This window comes from Pseudonaja textilis, chromosome 1 (genome assembly GCF_049901715.1).
Source record: "Pseudonaja textilis isolate UNSWEBS1 chromosome 1, rPseTex1.2, whole genome shotgun sequence".
NCBI lineage: Eukaryota > Metazoa > Chordata > Lepidosauria > Squamata > Elapidae > Pseudonaja > Pseudonaja textilis.
Genome location: NC_141990.1, coordinates 229088529 through 229111022, shown reverse-complemented (window position 1 = coordinate 229111022; position 22494 = coordinate 229088529). Strand labels below are relative to the sequence as shown.

Sequence of the window (22494 nt, the reverse complement as noted above, 5' to 3'; positions counted from 1 at the left end):
ATGGTTTGTTCATTTCAGGAGAAAAGTGATTGGTGGCATTCCAGACATGGACTGGGAGAGACATACTGTTTGTTCAGAGTTGCTTCACACAAGCTAGTCAGAATCTTATGGATTGCATCATTATAGCAAACAAAACCACTGAAGACTAAATCATAGCAGATGAGGAATTTCACACTGCTTCTCAAATGCTTTTATAGTGACATGTTCATCTGGAAGACCAAGAACCAAGTGAAAAACCATATTATTATCTGTAGATCTTGCAGAATATTCTTCATAGTTATGTAATGAAATGTCCACAGTCAATTAATTAAACTCTTAGTTGAAACTGAGCTAAGCTTCCCTGTATCTTTTTCCCAGTATTTGACAGTCATCAATTGGCAGCCGATATGAAGGATAGTGTACCACAGTTACCAAAAATTAAACTTTAATTAGATTTTCAGCCAAAGAAGACAGGTTGACCTCTCTTCTGCAGGGAAAATATATGATGCAAGACGGGACATATGATTGCTAGTATAGATTGTTTCTTCACAGTTGGGGACAAGATTCTTTCGCAATGGCTTCTACGTTCCCTTTTAATTATGAACTTTCAATCTCTTGTTTTCTTTTGCTTTGCATTACTTATGAGATGTAACGTTTATCAGTTGGGATAATTTCACTGTCAGAATATACTATCTCACTAAAACTCAAGATGATGAAAACTCGTTATCTATGCTATTGGCAGATAAAAAGGTTATTGTGAGCTCTGATGGTAAGGACAAATAAATACCCTGTACTTACTATAAAAGTGTTCAGTTTTCCACATCTACTACTATATACATCCAAAGTTTCTGGACATCTAAAGTTTGCTGCAGTTTTCCTTATATCAAATGATCTCTAACCTGCTCACCAAATCTGTGAGAAGAAGGGGAGATGGCAGATCCATTCCAGTTTGTCCTTTCCAAATCATGAGAGAACAAGAAATCAAAATAATTCACTTTTATTTTCAAGGGAGAAGGAAAGAGTTAATTCTTCTGGATCTCTCAAGAGCATTTGATGCCTTTATCTGGGTTCAAACAAAACTCTAAAACAAACTGACTATTTATAGATGAGTATGTTATGCAGATCCAGCCAGTAAGATTAGTTTATGCATCAATATCTGATCTAGACCTGGCTAATTGGTTGATTCAATAAACCATGGCTAATCAGTCATGGACTAGTGTGGTGTAGAACATAACCACATATCTTCTGGATATGTTATTTGGATTTTGGTAATTCAACAATTCCCATAGCTAAAAGGAGACCCTGGGTTTCTTAAAGACCCAGTTTCAAATCTCTCCTGAGCTATGGAAACTCCCTGCCCTCCAGGCTGACTGTGGGCCAATTACTTCCTCTCGGCTCACCATAACTTTCAACAATATTATTGTGAGGAAAAAATAATTTACAATATTATGGTAAATCTATTTTTCAAACAAGGAAGGTTGGTAAAACATGTTAACATCTACATTATGAAAACAGTAACTGGAGAGAATTTCTCTCTTATTTGGCTAGGAAGACATATAACAAAAGGAGAATTTTCTCTCACAATTGTGGCCATCAACTTGAACAGATTTATTAAAGGATTGGATATGAGAAACAAATCTGCATTCTCTTAATTTCAACTGTTTGAAGCATAATTTTCATTAGGCCTATTTCAATACTGTTATACCTACCCAATACTGGAGTGTGCATAAGCGCACCAACATGCCTACCCTCCCTGTCTTACTGTCCCCATTTATCTGTATTTACTCCCTTTGTTCTTGTTTACATTCATACTTATACTTGTTATATTTTACACGTTTGACAAACAAATAAATAAAATAAAATAAACTGTTCCATTGAGTTAAAGAGGTTTACTGTCAGTTAAACTATATATACCCCACTTGATAAACGTGCAAGAAAGAGACCTAGAACAAGATGGATCAACGACATCAGCGTGAGAAAATTTATGGGATAAATTCAAACTAAAAGATAAGAAGTATGACACGCTTTGTGATTGTATAAATATGAATTAATTATAGCAAAACAAATTGCATGGGTCAAATATAGAACCCTAATCAACTGTATCAGAGGAAGCTTTGATTTCAAGGAATATGATGGTTTTAGTATTAAAGGCAACTGAAAGTACAATTTAAGGAGATATCTATTGCTATGGTCTGCTATTAGGCATAGTAAAAGCTCTGATACCCTGGGGCAAAGAGGAAGCCAAATACAGTACCAGATTTTTAACTGCTATATCTAAGACCATTTCATGTTTCCAAATGGACGTAATCCAAACCCCATCATCTATGCAAAAAACAGCAATCTCAGATTTGGTGTAAGTATCAATCCTTGAGTATTTAAAAATACACATTTATCAGATCCAAGGCAGGTTTATTCAGCACAACAAAACTAGTATCTGTTCTCAAATGCAATAACTTGTCACTGCAAAATAAGGTGGCGGGTAATTAAATCCTCTAAATCATTCAATTTCTTTTTAACAAGATTAAAAACTCCACATGTAGCTATTTTGGTAGCCTTGCAAGTATCTGAAGCTATCCATAATGAAAGTGGCACAGACAATATATGAAAAATCTTTTCAGTTTTCAAGGCATACCAAACGACAATTGTTGCTCTCTTTTATTTTCTAGGCTGGTGTTATGGAAACTCAAAGGAATGCAATGACAGGAAGTTTGAGATCAGCTTGTACAGCTGCTGCCAGTGCAATTTCTATGTAATAAAAAACCCTCAAAAAACAAAGGAGTTTTTATTTTCTAGCCTCTTGAAACCGACAGTCTCAGTCAAAAGCATACTACAGGACATTGTCATAAGTTCACACACAAAATAGTCTATTTTCTTTCTCAGATACAAAGAACAAGTGCAGTTTTGAACAATGAGAACTCTTAAGATTTAATGGTATGCACTATATTTATTTCTGCAGCCAAAGTTTCATTTATAAACCTCTGCTTCTGGGCTGAGCTTTCCAAGAGTCTACATCCCTTTCATTTTCGTTTAATATTTTAAACTCATGGTGCAGTTCTAACAAACTTTATACTGGGAATGGAATAAAGCAACTGGTAAATTCTCAGAACTCTCTCTGCCTTATACCCTTTCCAGGGCATGGGGAGGAAAATGTACTTTAGATTGAATACTGACTTCTTCAATCCAAAGCATTGCAAAAATGCTGCACATATCCCAATATCCATGTAAATATTGCCACACTATCAATTGGAGACTTGAAAGCTAAATTTAGTCACTATAGGAAAGAACAGGCTTTCCAGAAAATCTTTCTGTGAAATAATAGATTGTCATCTGAAGAGTCAGCTAGAGGCTTTCAAGCTGAATCCTCTAATGCAAGAAGGAAAGATTTAGTGTACTGGGCAATGCAAAATCCAGTTTTGGGGACAAGTTAGGACTGTAAAAATGGGGAAAGTTCCATTGAATCACAACGACATCAGTTTGTTTCATTATAAACATGCCAGAACAGCTTTAAAGCTGAGCTATAATCTGCATGAAACGCATCCAATGAAATTTACCGAAGTTTAATCGACTTTACCAGATTCCTGATTTTTCTCTCTTCTGTGTAGGCAGAATTCTGACTTAAAACCAAAAACAGAAGGGGAAAAATGAAACGATAAGTTTATTTCTATCTTTGCAATTCTTTGTTCTACATTTCTAGAAGCACTTTAAAAAAAAGGTTAATCCAAGAGTGGACGGAGTTTAACGACTATCAGAGCCCACCTTTTACTTGTTTACTAAACGTAGATCTAGAGAATTTTTAAAACGGCTTTTACGAGCGAGACAAGACAGACATCGCGTATTATGAGCGAAACCACCCCTAAAAATTCGCTCTGCGAAAGACAGAATTAACTCCTCCCCGCCCCCGCCCCGCAAGGAAAGTCCTTGCAACACCAACACACACACCGGCCCTGTCCATTTTCGCACCTCGCGAGTGCTCGAGCCGCAGGGATGCACTTCCCGCTTCCCGCTTCCCGCTTCCCGTCCAATCAGCGGAGGCCGAGAGCAGTATCGTTTGGTGGCGTCTCCGCGAGGTCGGCCGCGCTCCTGCCCAGCTCTTTTTCGAGTTGGTCGCCGTTAGTGAGAGGAGGGTTGGTTTGGCCATGGAGCCTTATCCAACCGAGGTCGTCATGCGCCCCACCAGTCCCTTTCAGTACCCCAAGGCCATCTCTAGTCCTGCGGTCAAGGATTATGTGGTCTGGTCGCTGTTCAGTTTTACCACCTGCAATTGCTGTTGCCTTGGCTTGTTCGCCCTCCTCTACTCCATTAAGGTGAACGGAGCTGGAAAAGATATGGGAAGCGCCCTCTCATTTTGTTTTGTTTTTTCACACTTGGCTGCTTCTCTCTCTCTCTCTCACCCTCCCCATTTCTTTCTAGTCTTCAAGGTATCTCTACTTCAGCTTCTCTCTAAAGCGAGGATGTAAATAGTGCTCTATGTATAAGTAGTAGTAAATTACCACAATATACAGTACAATACCTACCTACTTACCTCCAGTTACATGGGAACATGCCCTCTTGAACTACAGGTAATCCTCGACTTAGAAGAGTTCATATAGTGACTGTTCAAAGTTGCAACAGCACTGAAAAAGGTGACTTATCACCATTTCTCACACAACAGTTCCACCACCCCAGTGATGACGTGATATAAATTCTGACACTTGGCAACTGACTCATACGTATGACGGCTGCAGTGTCCCCGGGGTCATGTGATCCCCTTTTGCAACCTTCTGACAAGCAAAGTCAATGGGGAAGCCAGATTCACTTAACAACTCAGTGATACACTTAACAACTGAGGCGAGAAAGGTTGTAAAATGGGGCAAAACTCACTTAACAAATGTTTCACTTAACAACAGAGGGACTCAATTGTGGTTGTAAGTTGAGGACTACCTGTCATTAGATTTTGTCATACAGAATCACTGTGTGTGAGGGGTGTGTGTATTCCTTGGAGTCAATTTTTGGCTCCTGGGGACTGCCTGAAGAAGCTCCTGCAATCTTCAGAAGGACTTCTGCACTGCCTGTTCCCTAGGGCTGAGAGTGATCTGTCCATGGTCATCCACCTGGTTTTGTGGAACTAGAACTCATGGCTTCTTGGTTTTGTAATCTGGTACTTTAATAAAAATCCCCACCCAACCCCATCTTTGGTGGCAGAGCAAAGTTTGGGGAAAAGATGTTAGTTAATTTGAAGTGAGACACCATTTGTGTGTAGATAAGAAATCTAGACCAGTTTGGTTTACTGTTTAAGGCACTAGGCTAGAAATCAGGAGACCATGATTTCAAGTCCTGCCTTAGCCCTGAAAGCCAGCTGGGTGACCTTCAATCAGTCACTCTCTCAGCCCAGCTCAACTCACAGGTTGGTGGTTGTGAAAAAATAGGAGGAAGAAAGTGATAGATATATTTGCTGCCTTGAGTTATTTGTAAAAATAATAATAATAGGTGGGATATAAATAAAATAAATAATAAAATATATACTAAGGGGCCTCTAGCAGCATGAAACTCACAACTGTCAACAAATATGGTTCTAGTTCAGCAATTCTATAATTCTGTCCCTTAGGAAAAGAAGAGATATCTGACAGGCTTTCTTTTTCATGTCTGTATCAAATAGAGGGGAATATTGCTTTCTGTGCTTGCTTGATACATAAATAAAATAACTTTTCTTAGTGGGTATGGCAACTTTGGAGGATGGTGTTTGCTTGCCTGATCTCTGATGAAAGTGCATGAATGATGAAAACACAATATTAACTGGTCTCATTCCTGATAAGCCCTGCCTCTGACATCACCCAGTTGAATTTAGAATTGACACCAAGTCTGGGTTTCCTACTCTTCCCCTAAAGCAAGAGTGAACAAACTTTTGTGGGAAGTTGAAAACTGCATTTAAATTCGTCTAGATCGGAAGGGGAATATGAGTAGGATTAGAGCCATAAATAAAGGAAGTTTGATATAGTTAATAAGGTATGTGACATAATAATTATTGATTAGGGATCTGGGAAACCAGATTTCAAAAGACATTCAACTGGCTAGGTTGTTCTAGATTTGCTGGGTCTAGTCAATATTACTGAACCCAATCTATAGCTTCTCCCTGCATATGTCTGTAGCTTATAGAACAGATATACAGGAAGTCCTGGACTGATGACCAATGACTTAATGACCATTTGAAATTACAGTGACATCAAAACAGATGCTTTACAGGCGATAAAGCACTTTCAGCCATTGTAAAATGTGCCTTTTGTGGTTACATCACCACATTTCAGGCACTTGGTAACCTGCTCATCTTTATGATCAATTGCAGCATAACATGACCGCAATTTGCTGTTTTTTGCCAGTTTGTGGTGGGTCCTCCCCCCTCCCCCTCCCAATTTCGGCTTTTTTTGCAAATTTCTGGCATTTTTGCAGCTTTCCAGCAAATCCACCCATTTGGAAGAATGGGTTTGCCTTCCAATTTTGAATAGTAAAATATTTGATTTATCTATTTAATAAATTTATAGTCTTGTTAGTGATAAATCAAGCTAATTATTTAGATTGTAGTATTTTGTGTTTACTTTCTATTTTATCTTAACAATATATAGAGTAGAAATTTGTGGATATCCAAATGTTGGAATGCACTCATGCTTACTGGAGTTGTACAAATCTAAATCTAAGAGCATAAATACTATATCTGGTATATAAGGACTAATGTTGATGTAAAGTTGACAGGATTGAAAACAGATCTTTGTTTTATTAAGCTTTGAGCGGGGACTTCTAGTTGCTACAAAAAGCGATTGCTCATTGCTCCTCTAGAGTATTTCACAAAAAGAAATATTGTATTTCCTATAGTGGCGCTGTTCGGTGCTCTTACCTTCTTCCAAACATATGAAAACCATAAAAGATCAGTAATTCGTTAAAAGTTGCATACCTTATTCCATTTTTCAGGAAAAGAATGCTACTCTGTAAATCAACATTTCTTAAATTGAGGCAATTTGTAAGTGTGTAGACCTCAAATTTCCAGCCAGCAGGCAATTCATAAGAATTCTAACAGTTGAAGTCCATATACCTGGAAGTGGCCAAGCTGGAAAACACTCCTCTAATTTCTAAGTAAAGAGAGGGATACAATAATCCTAGATCATTCTTGATTGCTTTGAAAAGAAAACTTGGTATTGATGTGATTACTTAAGATTTAAATGATTAAAATATTTGCAAAGATGTTTCCATTGCTAATTCTTATTTTTTTAAATTGGTTTCCCTCCCTTTTCACTTCAGTCAAGAGATCGTAAAGTTCTTGGAGACCCTGAAGGTGCAGCTAATCATGGCAGGACAGCCAAGTACCTGAATATTGCTGCAGTGATGATAACCATCGTAGTCTACATTATTTTCATCATTATATTAATCAGTAGTGCATTGTTCATCATCAACGTAATCTTCGAAATAATGAGGCTTCCAGATGAAATAGAAGAATTCAGAAGGAACTAAACCATACATCCAAAATACTATTTTCAACTATGCATTCTACTTTAACATTGGTTTAGCTTTCTTTTGCATGCCTTAAGCATTTCAATTGACAGCTTGGTTACACTTTTGGGTATATAAAAATTATTCTCTTCACTACATGTGTATCCTATTTCCCTACCACAACTTATTGAAGTTATTTATTGAAAAGTAGATTATTTAACTGAGTTGATGTTATGTTTAATCCAAGATCTAGATTTCTGTCTTCCTAATCCTTGTTGCTCCTAGGAATCCATTTTTGTTGCTGTTATGTTTTATTTATTTATCAATTTATTACATTTATTTACCAAATTTATATACTGCTCATTTTAACCTAAGTGACTCTGGGCAGTCAACAAATAAAAAGGGTCACTATATTTTGATTTCTCATGGAACATTCAGTTTTTTATGTATTTCAGTATGTTTTCAATATCATAGCTTTCTGTACTTCAGTATGAAGTTGAGGTGAGTTCAAAAGAAATAAAAAATACATGTCTATATTTTATGTAGGGAGAGTGTTTGTTTGCAAAAGGCAGCTGATAAAAACATTCATTCCCTAAATGTTCATTGTTGTTTTTGTTTCCTTCATTCCATTCATTCCATTCCGTTATATCTGTACAAAGTTGCATTAATTAATAGCTAGCTGTCAGGTGCAATTAAAGGTATTAGTTGGCACCTTTAAAGTCTTTCACAATTCAGAATCTGGGTATCTATTGGATCATCCTTTTCCAGGTGAAATTCTTGTAAATAAACTGCTTTTGCCTATTCACAGGATTGTTCTAATAGAAACAGATTAATTCCACTGATTAATTGTTCTCACTGTCAGGAATTTTCTCCTTAGTTCTAGGTTGGTTTTCTTTGATAAATAGCCAACTATTCTTGCCGAATCTCAGGTGCTTTGGAGAATAGGTTGATAAACCCGCACCTCTCTGTGGCACCTCCTCAAATATTGGAAGACTGCTATCAAGTCATCCCTAGTCCTTATTTTTGTCAGGCGAGACATATCTAGTTCCTGCAATATTTCAAATGTGGTCTTACAACGGCAGTATAAAGCGGTATTAACACTTCATGTGACCTTGATACTACCCCTCTATTGATGCAATGTAGGACTGCGTTGGCTTTTTTTGGCAGCTGTGGCACACTACTGGCTCATCCTTGAGTAATTGGCTACTAGGACTCCTAGATTCCTCTCAAGGTTACTGTTGAGCCAAGTACTACCTATTCTATACCTGTGCATTTGGTTTTTCTTGTCTAAGTGTAAAATTGTACGTTTCTCACCATTGAATTGCATTTTGTTGTGTTGAACAGTGTTCAAATCTTTCAAGATCCTTCTCAATCTTAAGCCTATCTTCTAAAGAAATCTTCAGGTTCCACGTGCCAGACATCATCACCATTCTCCTTAATGCAATTATTAAGTGGCTGTCTGGGTCATGAAAGGGAGAGGGAAGGCCATGGGAAACCTAGTGCATGTCCAGGCCCACATTGCAATACCTCCCCAGCTTACTCATGGCCTATCCTGGCCTTCCCAAGGCCGTGTCCACCTCAAGAGGTATCCTTTGTTCTGCTTCCCACACTTTGGGATCTCTTTTGTGCCTGCTTTCCCATACCCCTAGATCTCACACTGTGCAAATGCTGTGTGAATGCTGCCTTTATAGTTGATTATGATTTTTAGCTTAATGTATTATGCAAGCATACTCCAAAGAGAATGAGAGTTTAACCAAAGAGTTGATTAACTTTCCCCTAATTTCCCCAATTTGAAATATTATAAGCTTACCCAAAACTCAGCTTGAAGTGTACCTCCAGCATCTACTCATTCTGTAATAAGTATTTTAATAAATCTTGGCTTTGGCTGATTCTTTTACTTACCCTGGTATGTTGTGCTAAAATCCATAATTTGCATGATGACGTGAGGCATATTATTGTTCCCAGGAGACACCTATATGCAACTAGGTGAGCTAAAGTTTTATTTTAAGTAACAACTGCTCCTCCATTTTTACCACCCACCATCATGTCTGCAGAGAAATCTGACTATGGAAGATTTTTAAGCCATTGTTATTGAACATATGCATGTAAGCTTTACCAGGCTTTGTAAACCCATTACAAAGTATTTGGAAACTGAACTACCCTAGAGCTTTGCTTGAGCAGACAAAGCACTTCAACTTGAGAAGGGAGATAAAACTAATAAGCCACAAATGGGATGAAAGTTCCCTTTTACCAATTTTTGTCCAACAAGACTTAAAAAATTAAAGTGGGATGCTCAGCCATATTTTGGATTCTTTCTAAACTGCATTTTTCCTGTTGGTTTTTCCAAGCACTTAATGTTCACTGAAACCCCATCAATATTATTTCACAACAAAGATTCCTGTACTGTTGTAAGGTGCTTTGAGATTGCTGTAGTGATGGCAACATACTTTTCAAAAATGAAACACCACAATATTTTGGGTGACACACCAGCATTCACCAACACCCGACAATAACTCTTCTGTCTTGCTGAGTTACCAAAAAAATTGAATAAGCAAAAATACAAAAAAATATGTGACACTGCACCACCCAGAGCTTAAAGTGGATTCTTACCATTTGTATCAGCATGTGATCTGTCATCTTCACAATTGTGATTGGTGGTGACATGAAAGAAAGAGAACAACTTGCAAAATACAATAGGAATATGGCATGTCTTCCAACCACTGGGTGGTTGTTTGCAGAGTGATCATTTTAGGGGCTCAAGCAGTTACCAAAATGAGTGCACTATCAACATAATAGTCAGTTTTTGTGTTCATGTGAACAAGAAGTGTGTTGAATCTGAACAACTACCACAAAGAATGTCAATCAAATAACTTCCTTAAATTCTTAACAGACCCTATGAATGTAATATCAGCAAGTTTCCACTTTTTTTCCACATGTTTCATTTGTCTTGATGAAACTAGTGATGTTACCTCATCAGTTCAATTGGCTGTCATTGCTAGATTTTCCAATGTTCTGACAAGGAAAAAATTGGGAAAACTAGGAACAGCGCCAATGAATACATCAGGGAACCAAATATGCAACATTATTTTAGAAAATGCTCCCTGACTTAAAAATGTATATGTCTAAACTTGTGTTTATGACAACAGATAGGGCACCCAATGTGGTGGAAAAGAAAGGTTTCTGAAACTGTTTATGGAAGCTATTGGACATCTGGTTGTGTTATGTCATTCCATGTGCTGAGGCAAGTTTTACAAATGTCATTATATAATGTAATGACAGTTGTCATAAAAATAGTGTATTTAATAGCTGCTTGACCTCTTCATAAGGAATAATTTTCTAACCCATTGTAGGAAATTGAATCAACTTACAACTGCTGATACAAAACAATATGAGGTGGCTGAGCCAAGGAAAAGGCCCCAGAGATTTATAGAATGCTATGAAAAAATTAAGTTATATGTTGAGAATAAAAATTTGGATTAGTTTCCTCAGCTCAGTGATCGTCATACATGGGACAGCATACTGATATTTTTGCAGGCATTTCAGTTCATGTGAACTGAATTTAAATTTATGAGATTTTGGCAAAAGTATTAATGTTATGTTACATCAATATATATGTTACACAAAAGCCTTTAAAGTAAAGTTCAAATGTTCAAAAGATATATGGGCTAAAACTTTTGAGTATTTTCCTTAACTGAAGAATTAGAGCTTCAGTTAGCAGAGTCCCAATTTACCATTTGAACTCAAGTGTTTGTCAGTCTGAAGTCTCAACTTGAGGATCTTGTGAAACAAATTGTATGCAGAATGAAAAGTGTCATTACAAACAATAAATTGTGAAAGTTGGAACCAAATACGGGAAACTTAATACCCTTGAAAGTCTAGCAAAGGTTTTATTCCCTGCCCTGCCCTGGCTATCAGATCTCTCTGTAAGTTTTTAATTGCAAAATAAAGGGCTTTCTCAGGCTGAATAACAAAAGATTATTCAACTATACGTGTTTTTTCAACTGACTGCAAATTTTTCACAACTGACTCTATCTTGACTGTATCACTTTTGCCCATGTTAACTTGTTTCCCCTACTTTTAATACAATGCTCATTGCAATGTCATGCTTACGTTTAATTAACAGTCCATATTTTTTATGTAACTGAGCAGGATGGTTTCTTCCATCCAATCAACTGTTCCTTTGTACTTTTTTCTGCTGTCCTTGGTATAAAGGGAAATCAGATTCTTTGTCCTGGGTTCCCTCTTTTTTCATAGATACCCATTTTTGCTGAAGTATTTTAATAAATCATACAAACCGTCTTCCGACTCAGTTGCTTATTGGAAAGAATGATGAGACAAAATCTAGGGCCAATTTGACCATCAGTCTGAATTGCTCCAAGTATCTACCTTCAATTTCATACTTATGAAAACTCAGCAGTGAAACTCTTCAATTAAACAAGTCAAATGCATTGTCTCCTTATTTTTTGTTAGTTCAATTCAAAATTACTGTTAAAAGTAGGATAAATTTTGGAGCAGTATTTTAAGCCTGATTATCAGTATGCCTGTATGCAGTATTCTTTATTGTAAGAATTCTTTTTTTTTTTACTTTTCTTTTTTTACTATTCTTTTTTTTACTTTTTCTTTGTTTATTTTTGCAGAATTGCAGTTTTTCTGCTGAGTGATTAATATGCTGCATGAAACTTTTAACAATGAAACAGTTTTAATAATGAATGTTTTTTTCACATTATTCTTAATTTATTTTTTATTTATTTATTTTATTTGTCAACCGCTTACAAGATAAGATATAAGTATAAACATGAGGGAGGAAATGGGTACGAATAAATGGGGACAATAGGACAGAGACGGTAGGCACGATGGTGCACTTATGCAGGCCCCTACAGACCTCTTAGGAATGGAGTGAGGTCAGTAATGGTTAGTTTGAGGTTAAAGGAGTGGGGGTTAGAGGATGTAACAACAGAATCAGGTAGTGCATTCCAGGCATTGACTACTCTGTTCCTGAAGTCATACTTTCTGCAATCAAGTTTGAAGCGATTTACATTGAGTTTGTATCTGTTGTGTGCTCTTGTATTGTTGTGGTTGAAGCTGAAGTAGTCATTGACTGGTAGGACATTGTAGCAGATAATTTTGTGTGCTACGCTTAAGTCTAACCGTAGGCGGCATAGTTGAAGGTTGTCCAAGCCCAAAATCTCAAGCCTGGTGAGATAGGGTATTCTATTGCGAGCAGAGGAGTGTAGTACTCTTCTCGTGAAATACTTCTGGACTCGCTTGATTGTATTAATGTCTGATATGCAGTGCGGATTCCAGACTGATGAGCTGTATTCTAGTATTGGTCTGGCAAATGTTTTGTATGCTCTAGTTCAGTGGTCCCCAACCACCGGGCCCTGGACCGGTACCGGTCCATGGATCATTTTGTACCGGGCTGCCTATTTTGCTTGGGCGCCACCATCTTGACGGCGCTTGAGAAAGTGCTTCCGGATGAGCTTGTCAGTCATCGGTTGGAAAGCGGCGTTTGGGTGCTGAAGGAATCCTCACGCCTTAGTTTCGTCGAAGGGGTGTGTGTGGTTTTGAATGAAGAGCTGTCCCGATGGCGGTGGAGTCTCACATTACTCAGGAGATTAAGAAAGAGCCCGAAAAGCCCATCGACCACAAGAAGGTACAAAGGAGGAGTTGAAGGTGGTGGGGAGAAGCGGGGCACGGCTGGCTGGCCGGTCACTTGTCTCGCCTTGCCTTGGTCGTGCGTGCTGATGCCGGTACCGGTCCGTGGATCATTTTGTGATGCCGGTACCGGTCCGTGGTATAAAAAAGGTTGGGGGCCACTGCTAGTTGCAATTCGATATTTCTGGAGAAGCTTCATAAGATTAGATTTACAACTCTTAATGCCTTTTTGGCAATGCTGTTACTGTGAGCTCTAGAGCATAGGTCATTTGATATGAGAACTCCAAGGTCCTTGACATAGTGAAGATCAACAACGAGGTCATATCCGCCTAGTTTGTATTTGGTCTACTGATTTTTTTTTACCAATGTGTAGGACAGAGCATATGTTGGTTGAGATTTGGAGTTGCCAGATGTTTGACCATTCAGACACATAATCAAGGTCGCTTTGAAGGATAATAGCATTGTCAGTGATGTTGAATAGTTTTACATCATCCGCAAAGAGAATGCAATTGCTTATAAGGTGATCACAAAGGTCATTTATATAGAGTGTGGGTCCTAAAACGCTGCCTTGGGGAACACCGCTGTTAAGTGGAGCAGGGTTTGATATAGCGCTCCCTATTTTTACTATTTGTTGCCTATTCGACAGGAATGCAGTAAACCACTTATGGAAGGATCCGGAAATGCCATAAGAGTTTAGTTTTAACAGTAGATTGTCATGTACCACTGAATCAAAGGCTTTGCAGAAGTCTATGTAAATTGCGTCTATAGCTTTACCCTGGTTAAGTAGAGTAGTCGGTATGTTTTTGCAGTGTAGGAGTTGTAGATTGCGGGACAGTTTTTCCTGAAACCAAATTGTTTAATTTTACATATATCTGAGTTGTTTGACTCATATTCCACTTTTTCATTATTTCAAATTTCTTTATATAATATACAGCACCACATACGATTGGAATATATTTTCTAAAAAAAAATGGGGGGTGGGCTGACAAGCCAGCAGTCAAGTTAGGCGTTATTCGAACATTGGACACGAGATCAAAAGGTTCCTTCCCCACGACTGCTATAAACCGAAAGCTACGTTTATATATTTGGTTTTATTTATTTGATTTGTCAATCGCTTACAAGATAATAGGTGTAAAGTATAAACATGAGTAAGAATACAATAGGTATGAATAAATGGGGACAAAAGGACAGGGACGGTAGGCACGATTGGGCACTTATACACGTTGGGAGTACTCGCATCTGCTCTCAATCTGGTCTCAACGAAAGAGGGTTTCCCAATATTTGTCCGCGGCCCTGCCCACCGGAGTACATGGTTTGAAGCAGACTGGAGCTCTAATATTAGGCAAGCATCACAAAAAGCTATTGTGGGCTGCCGCGGGATAAGAAATACCAGCTCTTAAGCACGTTGTGAGGCTTGCGCTGTTTCGCAACTCAGGCAGTTCCCGAACTATTGGCTGAAAGCCAGCGTCATTGTCTTTCCCGGGCTTGAGTCGCTCGGTTTCGTTTTTCTGATTTCTTGCTAGGGTTAGTTTTCTCCGGTAGGTTTAATCTCTCAAGTAGCCCCCGCCATCTCCTTTCCTTGAGTTTGGCGGCGCAGCCCCGCCCGCTCCGCTTGGGGACGCTTCGCAGAGTTTGGGGTTCTCGGGCAGCGATGTCGTCCGACGCCATTTGCCTCGACATGCAGCCCTGCTCCTACGAAGGCGCCGACAAGGAGGAGGAAGTCTCGGTCGACCTCAAACCTGCCTCGAGGAGAGTCGCCGGGGAGCAGCCCAGTGACTATCTCCTCTGGTCGTTGTTCAACCTTTTCTTCTTGAGCGGCTACTGCTTCTGCTGTCTCAGCTTCAGCGCGCTCGTCTTCTCCGTTAAGGTGAGCGAGGCCAGAAACGGAGCTTAAGTTAGGCGCCGGAGCTTCTTTCCCATTTCTGCAGTTTCGATTCCATCGGAGTTTTCCACCCACCCACCCCCGCGTAACATTTCTTTCGGGAACTCTCTTTCTTTGCTTCGTTCAGTATTTCAAAGTATTCGCTTACTTTTCTGGGTTTTGGCTCCGTCCCACACTGCAACCCGCGGGTCTTTTAGGCCCCCGTCAACACATCCATTAAGTGGAAATTCCAGGCTCCGTTTCCTTATTCCTGGCGCCGCCGGCTGGATTTTTCTCTGCAGAATTGCATAAGCGGGACTTTCTGTAGCAAAGCTGCTTAACGCTGGAGATATATGGCCACCCTCCCGGCTTATTTAAGAAAACTTCATTCTCCCGAACGCTGACACAATTTAGGGATCTAGGGGTTGGTTTTTTGGTTTTTTTTTAACAGCATAGGACATTTTTGTGGGTGAATAAGGAGAAAATGATGGGGGGGTTGTTTAAATGTGCAATCATTTGTGAGATATTTGCTTTAATAATCTCTCTAGCACTAGCTTTTTGTGTGACAAGCAAGAATATGCGAAGAAACCAGCTTTGACTTTGTTTGCTAATGAAATTCATAGGGGTGTGTATGGTGGAATTGTCCCACTCTATTTTGGTCTTAGAATGAGGTCCTATTTAAAAGAAAGGCATCGTGCTTTTGGAAGAGCAGTCTTCCAAAATGTTTTTGCTCTTCTCAAATTCTCTGAGGAAAAACTTGATCCCAATGTGTTGCTATCACCTGTCTTCAAAAGAGTGGATTATTTACTGATAATATTAATACACTACACTCCCAACACTTTGCATCCATACAATTCAGAGTTATAAATATATTAACAAACAAAATATAGTCTTTGCATGGAAATGGAATAAAAAGAAGCAAAAATAACATGGACAAATACTGTTTTAGATCTGTTTCCGAGTGTAACACCCCCCAAGGCTAAAATATGAACAAAGATATGAAAGGCTGGAACTTTGCTATTTGATTGAACATAGCATTAATTTTCACAGCAGTCATATGTAGATAATTTGAGGTTTATAACTGGTATTAATATGCCTTAAGATTTAATTTTCTTTTCATTTTATCCTTTTCAGGCAAGGGATCGTAAAGTTATTGGAGATCCTGAAAGCGCAGCTACCTATGGGAAGAAAGCCAGATACCTGAACATTGCTGCCTGTCTTATAGGCATTGGAATTACTGTTACTTGTTTCCTTGCAATAATTTTAAGTTCAGGAAATATTCTTCAATTGTTCCAAGAAATGAGGGAGAAACCCCAATTATTACAGCCAGGTCAATGAAAAACAAGTTATTCACCCAGGATATCATCACCAAACATTTTTACTGCCTATTGCTGCATCACTTTTCTGTCTCATGTATATTTTCCCTTGTCAAAAGGAGGATTCTGTGCAGTTTAATACAGCTTGCCATATTGACAGCAGGAGACATTCAGATTCTCTCTAGAATAGAGTTTTTCAACTGAATTCTGCAGAACTCTAGACTTCCATGACAACTTGACTGAGTTCACGAGAGACTTAAGACCAAGCAAACAAAATTCAATTCAGTACAGCCAGTGGTATTCAAAGCAATTTTTCTAAGGAAAAGCAGTCACATCCCAATAACTGAACACTGATTTCTATGTTAAAACATTAAATTCCCAAGTAATTGTGTAAGTTTTTGTGCACTAGAAATGTTAATTTTGCATTTATAATATTTTACTTTTTATACTTAGGATAAATGGAGGAATCGTGGGACACTAGTTGAGGTATTAGTTATTTTGAAATTCAAATAATTGACAAAAAGCATAAAAATTATTCTGAAAGTTTTCTGTTATTACTGTAGGGCTTTGCCTCTTAATCAGGAATTTCTTTTAACAGGAATGGTGGCAACTTTTGTGAGCTTATAATGTACCCCATCTTCTATACAATTAGTTGAACTTCTGAATTTATTTCTGTCTCCTTTCTATGATATGAGACCAACCACAATGGGCTTAATTGTTATAATCTCCTTTTATACATTCTTTATTGCATGCATCTTCCCTGAATTGGGAATAGCTTTGATTTCAAGTGTTCATAACTGATTTCCTTAGTTTGAAGTGAGATGAGAACCAAACTTAGAACTGGCATGATTGCATCCAGGCTACTTGAAGAACTGTCTCATCCCACTGCAAGTATTGATCCCATTCCATGTCAGGCTTTAAAGATGACAACAAGCATCTTGACTTGCATGCAGACTCCTACTGGGAGTTAGTGCAGCTGGCATAACAGGGATCATCTACAAGTGCAATCAATATAGTCTCTGTACCTTATGCTAGCTTGACTCCAATGAGCTGCTTCCAGAACCCTTGGGAGCTGCAAGCCCTCTCTAAGAAGGAAAAGTTGGAGGTTGGATGAAAATTGTCCCATACTTCAGCTTAATGGAGTGGGGGTGAATGGTTTGGATAACAATCTTTTTTTAAATATAAGCATGTAGGAGAAATCCGGCATTAAATGGGAATAATATTCTGAGTGTATTAATACTTCAGCAAGCCACAGCCTTTGTTCCTCTCATTTGCTGGTACACGTCTGCCCTCAATTGGGCATTTTCAGCAACAAAGATGGGCCAAAGGAAGTGCTATATAGTAAGTGCCCATACAGTTGAATACATTCCTGTATTACTCTTCTCATGTAATTATTGCTTAGTTAGTGATTATTGCTGTCGGGCTCTACATATTACCAGCATCCTGAAGCCCGACATTACAGCTGTGCCTTTGAGCTGTGAATCCCTGATAGCTATGAATCCCTGGTCTGCACTTCGAGTCCGGCATTGCAACTTGGCAGGCAGCCAAACCAGACCAGAGAAGGAAGGGAGGGTTGTGGGTGACATTTCACAGCCTCAGAAGTCAACTTCAGAATGTGGGAGGGCTGTGTAGCCTTGGAACTTAGATAATACAGATAGATGTTTCTTTTGCAGTGTTTGGCTTTAACGTAGTGCTGGGTTTAAAGCAAAGTGATCGTTGTTATTTAGGATACTAACGGGAGCTAGGGTGAAGGGAGGAACGTAATATGATAATGGGCGGATTAGGGTGGGGCGGAGGTAATTGGGCAGGGATGGATAAAACAATGTTGGGAGTGTTTTCAACGCTGACTTTACACGGACATCCGTTGTTACAATTGTTGCCATGATTGTGAACACAGCAATAAACCCTTCAATTTCCACTCTACAAGAGTGAGTAACGTGGTTTATTGATTGAAGTCTCCAGTTCTTGGCAGAGATTAACAATTGCTTCCTTCTTGAACTAATTTCTTGGAATACGTAAGAGGCCATACCCATGCACTGTGGAAACCAATTTGAGGTCATTGCCTTTTATGGGGAGGGGAGCATTTATTTACTTAGTAGATTTACTGCCTACTCACTCTCAATCTGGGAGGCTTACAAACAACAAAAAACCAACATAAAAAGAATAAAAAAACAATAAATCCCCACCCCACCCCCTTGTGACAACAAGCAATCAGACAAGCCCCTTCATGGGCTCCTCCTTACTCTGGGTTCCCCAGGCCCATTGGCAGAACCGGGTCTTCAGGGCCTTGTGAAAGAGCGTCAACATTTGGGTCAATGTAATCTCTGAGGATGATGTTCCAAAGAGAGGGAATCATTTGTATCACTGATTGAATAACCAAAGGATGTGCATAAAACAAAATGTATTCTCAAAGTTAAGCTGATCTGTTCCAGGGTGACTAGGATATGGATGGAACAAAATCTGGAATGTTTGCTTGTTTTAGTTTTAGATAATCCACATAATGAATGTTAGCCTCATTAGGTAAACCAGAGCAGAAAACCAATTCCACAGGAAGGCTAAAACTACTTTTATTGGGATTGTCTATATAAGAAGAGAAACTTGCAAGTCTGAATGTGCTGTATCTTTCCCCTCTTATACTCCTGTTCATTAGGAAAAGAGCCTCTTCCAAATGTTTTCTATTGGTTGTGGACTCAAGATCTGCTTTATCCATGGTCACTTTGATAAGAAAACTGCCATATCTGTTACAATCTTCTTCCTTGTGCTTTACATTAACATGATTTCAGAGGTTCTGGACATGTAAAATGATGGGATGCAGAGCAAATCTCAAACAGCAAAACTGGATAAGTCCTGGACTGAAGCAAAAAGAGAGAAAAATAATTCAATTTAAGCGATTGTCCAGATGATCTGGTAGCCTTGCCAGGCTGGCTCCAGATGGTTAAAAAAATCAAGAAGGTGGCCATAACCATTTTGCTAACTATGTTGTCTGCACCCAAAAGCCTCACTTTGCAATCCAGAACATGGATTCCCTCCACTCCACTCCAACATTTAAAAGTTTATATTTTCTTTTTTCCTGATTGTCTGCAAATAAATTTAAAAATTACATAGGATGGGAAATAGTGGGAGGATTGTCCAGCCTGTCCAGGGGAGAGATTCCTGATTGGGAAATCCTCAAAATCTCTTTGCCAACACCATGTCTTGTAAATTAACATATTGGATAGCATTTACAGCTCTTAACACACAAACTAAAAGATTTCTTGATAAACCAAGTACCTACTCGTAATCCCCTTAACAACTTTTAAAACTGAAGTGCTAAAGAAAAACTTGAGCAAACAGCAAGTTCCAACAGGTCTTTCCAGCAAAGTATGCCATGAATCCCACCAGCAATATACAAGAACACGAACAAGCTAAAATGATACAATCTGTGTAGAAAGGAGGTCTAGTCAAACCCTCACGCAGGCAGGAATCCTCAGACCATCCAAGGACCTTCCGATCTTTGTTCCAAAACGCCAGTGATAGAGCCTCCGTGACTCCCAAGAGAGAGGCTGTTCCAGAAAATTCCTCATTTTGAGTTTGGATCTTCCTCTAAAGCTTCTACCCATTGGTTCTTGTCCTTCCCTTGAACACTACGGAGCATAAATCTGCACCCCACTTCTTTGACAGCCCTTCAGGTATTGGAAGACTGCTCTTATGACTCCCTTTGGCCTTTGTTTCTTTAAGCTAAACTTACTCAGTTCCTTTAACTGTTCTTCATAGAATTTAGCCTCCAAGGCCCTCACTATCTTTGTGGCTCTTCTCGGCACTCTTTCCAGTGCTTCAAATCCTTCTTGTATTGTGGCAACCTGATATGGATATGATATGTGGAGGTCTGATCAGTGCAGTGGGAGGGGAGGTATCCACACACTCAAGGGCCTAAGAGAATAAAACACAGGTTGGCTCTTTTTACAAAATAGAAGAGCAAGGTTAGGACTGAGGGATTATCCCCATATATCATACGTTTGATTAAATCACATACCCACAATTGCTAATACTTCCAGACCAGTACAACAGTTACACTTGCCTTTTCTCTTGCGAGATTAATAAAAGTTTGGCATGATTTCATTCAGATAAATCAGACTGGAGGAAAGGATGTTAAAGAATCCTACTATCACTGCTCCAAAAAAAGAAAAGATGTGATGTTTTAAAGATAGGATATATGCCCCATAGTAACTGTTGTTCTATTCCTCACAGCACGAGCACATTCCACCAACCTCTTTTCTTTCAGCTGTGACTCCACCATGTGGCCATTACAAATCTTGCAAGAAACCTATGACTAAAGCAGAGGTGGGGAACCATGGTCCCTTTTCTGACTTGTGGACATCAACTTCATGCCGACTCAGGAATTCTGGGAGTTGAAGTCCACAAGTCAGAAAAGAGACATGATTCCCCATCCCTGGCCTAAAGGAAAGTAAGATCAAATCTCCTGGGTAATATTTTTTTTATTCTGGCCAGCATTTTGTGTATGTATTGTATTGAAGTATTAGCTTCAATTGTGGGATAAGGGATGGGAGGAGGAAAAGGTGGGGTGGAGAGAGAGATGGATGGATGGATGGATGGATGGATGGATGGATGGATGGATGGAGAAAGGTGAGAAAAAAATGAAAATAGGCAAATGAAATGGAAAATATAGGGATTGTGTTGGGGTTAAAGCTTTTGAGGTTTTTCCCACAATTTAATCTTATTCCAAAATCAAATAAGTGCATTAGTTTAATATTTTCCAATACTAATGATGGGTCTCCTTTTCAATATTATGTGATTTCTTTACTGACGTTTTTCTGATTTAAATCTTTATTTTTTTTTCTGGGCAACTTGTTTATTTTTCAAGGGTGATTAATAACCAGCACCAGATATGCAAGATCGACACAGCAACGATTTTATTAAAATATTTTCTTTAAGACATGTCAAACAAAAGCATTATTATAAAAAGATGAACCATTGCTAAGTTGCTCAATGCAGTACATACTAAAAGCGGGGGAGGAGCCTGCATCATGAAGACATGTCCTCCATCTAACCTTTTTGGCATTTCTCATGGGCACTACTGACTTCTTTTTCTGAATTTAAAAAGGCTTGCTTTTTAAGATTCCCCCATGATTCCAGTTTAAGGCTAGCTTGAAGTATATATTCTCACTTGAACAAACTATAGCTAAAAGAGCTGGGGACTAGTCAGACAGGCCAATGTTTCCTCATCAGGGAGGAAGGCCACCATTTTTGTACTTGACAATTCTTTGTAGGAAAGTTAAAAGCTAACTGGCTTCTCACCTTGGTCCCCTTTTCATGGGTAGTCCAGAGATGAACCCTAGAGCTTTAGCCAGTGCATAGGTTCTGGAAAGAAGTTGGGATCTAGGAATGGCATAGCCTTGGAACCAGAAAATGAGTAATATCTGGTTTGGCCCTCCATCTTGCCTACATTATACAATCTACATTCAATAGGGCACTTCCACAGGACATGATATCCATTCCCCAATCCCTCCAAGGCAGTTTTCACTGCAATCTTGAAAATACATAGACCGGAATGAGCAAATGGAGGTTCTCCCTCTCACTGATAAGAAACAGTTTGCCAAAGCATAGTTCCTTTACTACCTGATTCACTGCTAGTCTTAAGTAACAAGACTTGCCCTCTCTGAAAGAAAAAAAATAAGTTGCTAATTTCATTCAGGTTCCCAATACTTATTATAAACATTTATCTGATCATGTTCAAAATAAATGAAGTGTCATTTGGAACAGTGAAATTATCCAGTTACCAAGATATCATTCTTTCTATATTAACAATTCCATTCGGAACTGTGAAAGTGAGACATGAAGACTTGCCCTATGCTTCTAACCAGGAATAGAGCAAGAAACTTTTAACAAAATGCATACGTTTAGACTGCAGAAACTGGAAGGCAATGCAAGTGCTGACTATGTCATTGTTTCAACTTTACTAACCAAAATCCCTTCACTTCCCATTCCATACACAAAGGAAATAAAAGGGAAAGAAATCCTAAATAGCCTGTATTTTGCATGTCACTTTGTCCACAGCTAAAAAGAGAGGAGAACTAATCAGATTTCTCTCAGCCTGCTTCTCTGGTGGGTTACTCAGGGGGAAAGGCAAGGCTGGCAAGTCAGTTTTCCTCTTAAAGGACCTACTCAGGATTGCTGAAATTCAAAAGCAGGAAGAGGAATGAGGCAAGACTTCCATCCAATGGGAAAACA

General features: G+C 38.8%; 3 protein-coding genes across 3 annotated transcripts in view; all 3 read left to right on the top strand.

The window, feature by feature from the left end:
* LOC113440202 (NACHT, LRR and PYD domains-containing protein 12) overlaps positions 1-22494 on the top strand; it is a 432514-nt gene that overhangs the window by 271905 nt on the left and 138115 nt on the right. The gene's annotated exons all lie outside the window — the stretch shown is intronic.
* Positions 4050-7607, top strand: LOC148128076 (dispanin subfamily A member 2b-like). The gene is made up of 2 exons (XM_087922942.1): positions 4050-4283; positions 7246-7607. Exons 1-2 carry the CDS (start codon positions 4116-4118, stop codon positions 7453-7455), a joined length of 378 nt encoding a protein of 125 aa, XP_087779068.1. The 5' UTR covers positions 4050-4115; the 3' UTR covers positions 7456-7607.
* Positions 14388-17138, top strand: LOC113440339 (dispanin subfamily A member 2b-like). The gene is made up of 2 exons (XM_026706701.2): positions 14388-14956; positions 16085-17138. Exons 1-2 carry the CDS (start codon positions 14741-14743, stop codon positions 16286-16288), a joined length of 420 nt encoding a protein of 139 aa, XP_026562486.1. The 5' UTR covers positions 14388-14740; the 3' UTR covers positions 16289-17138.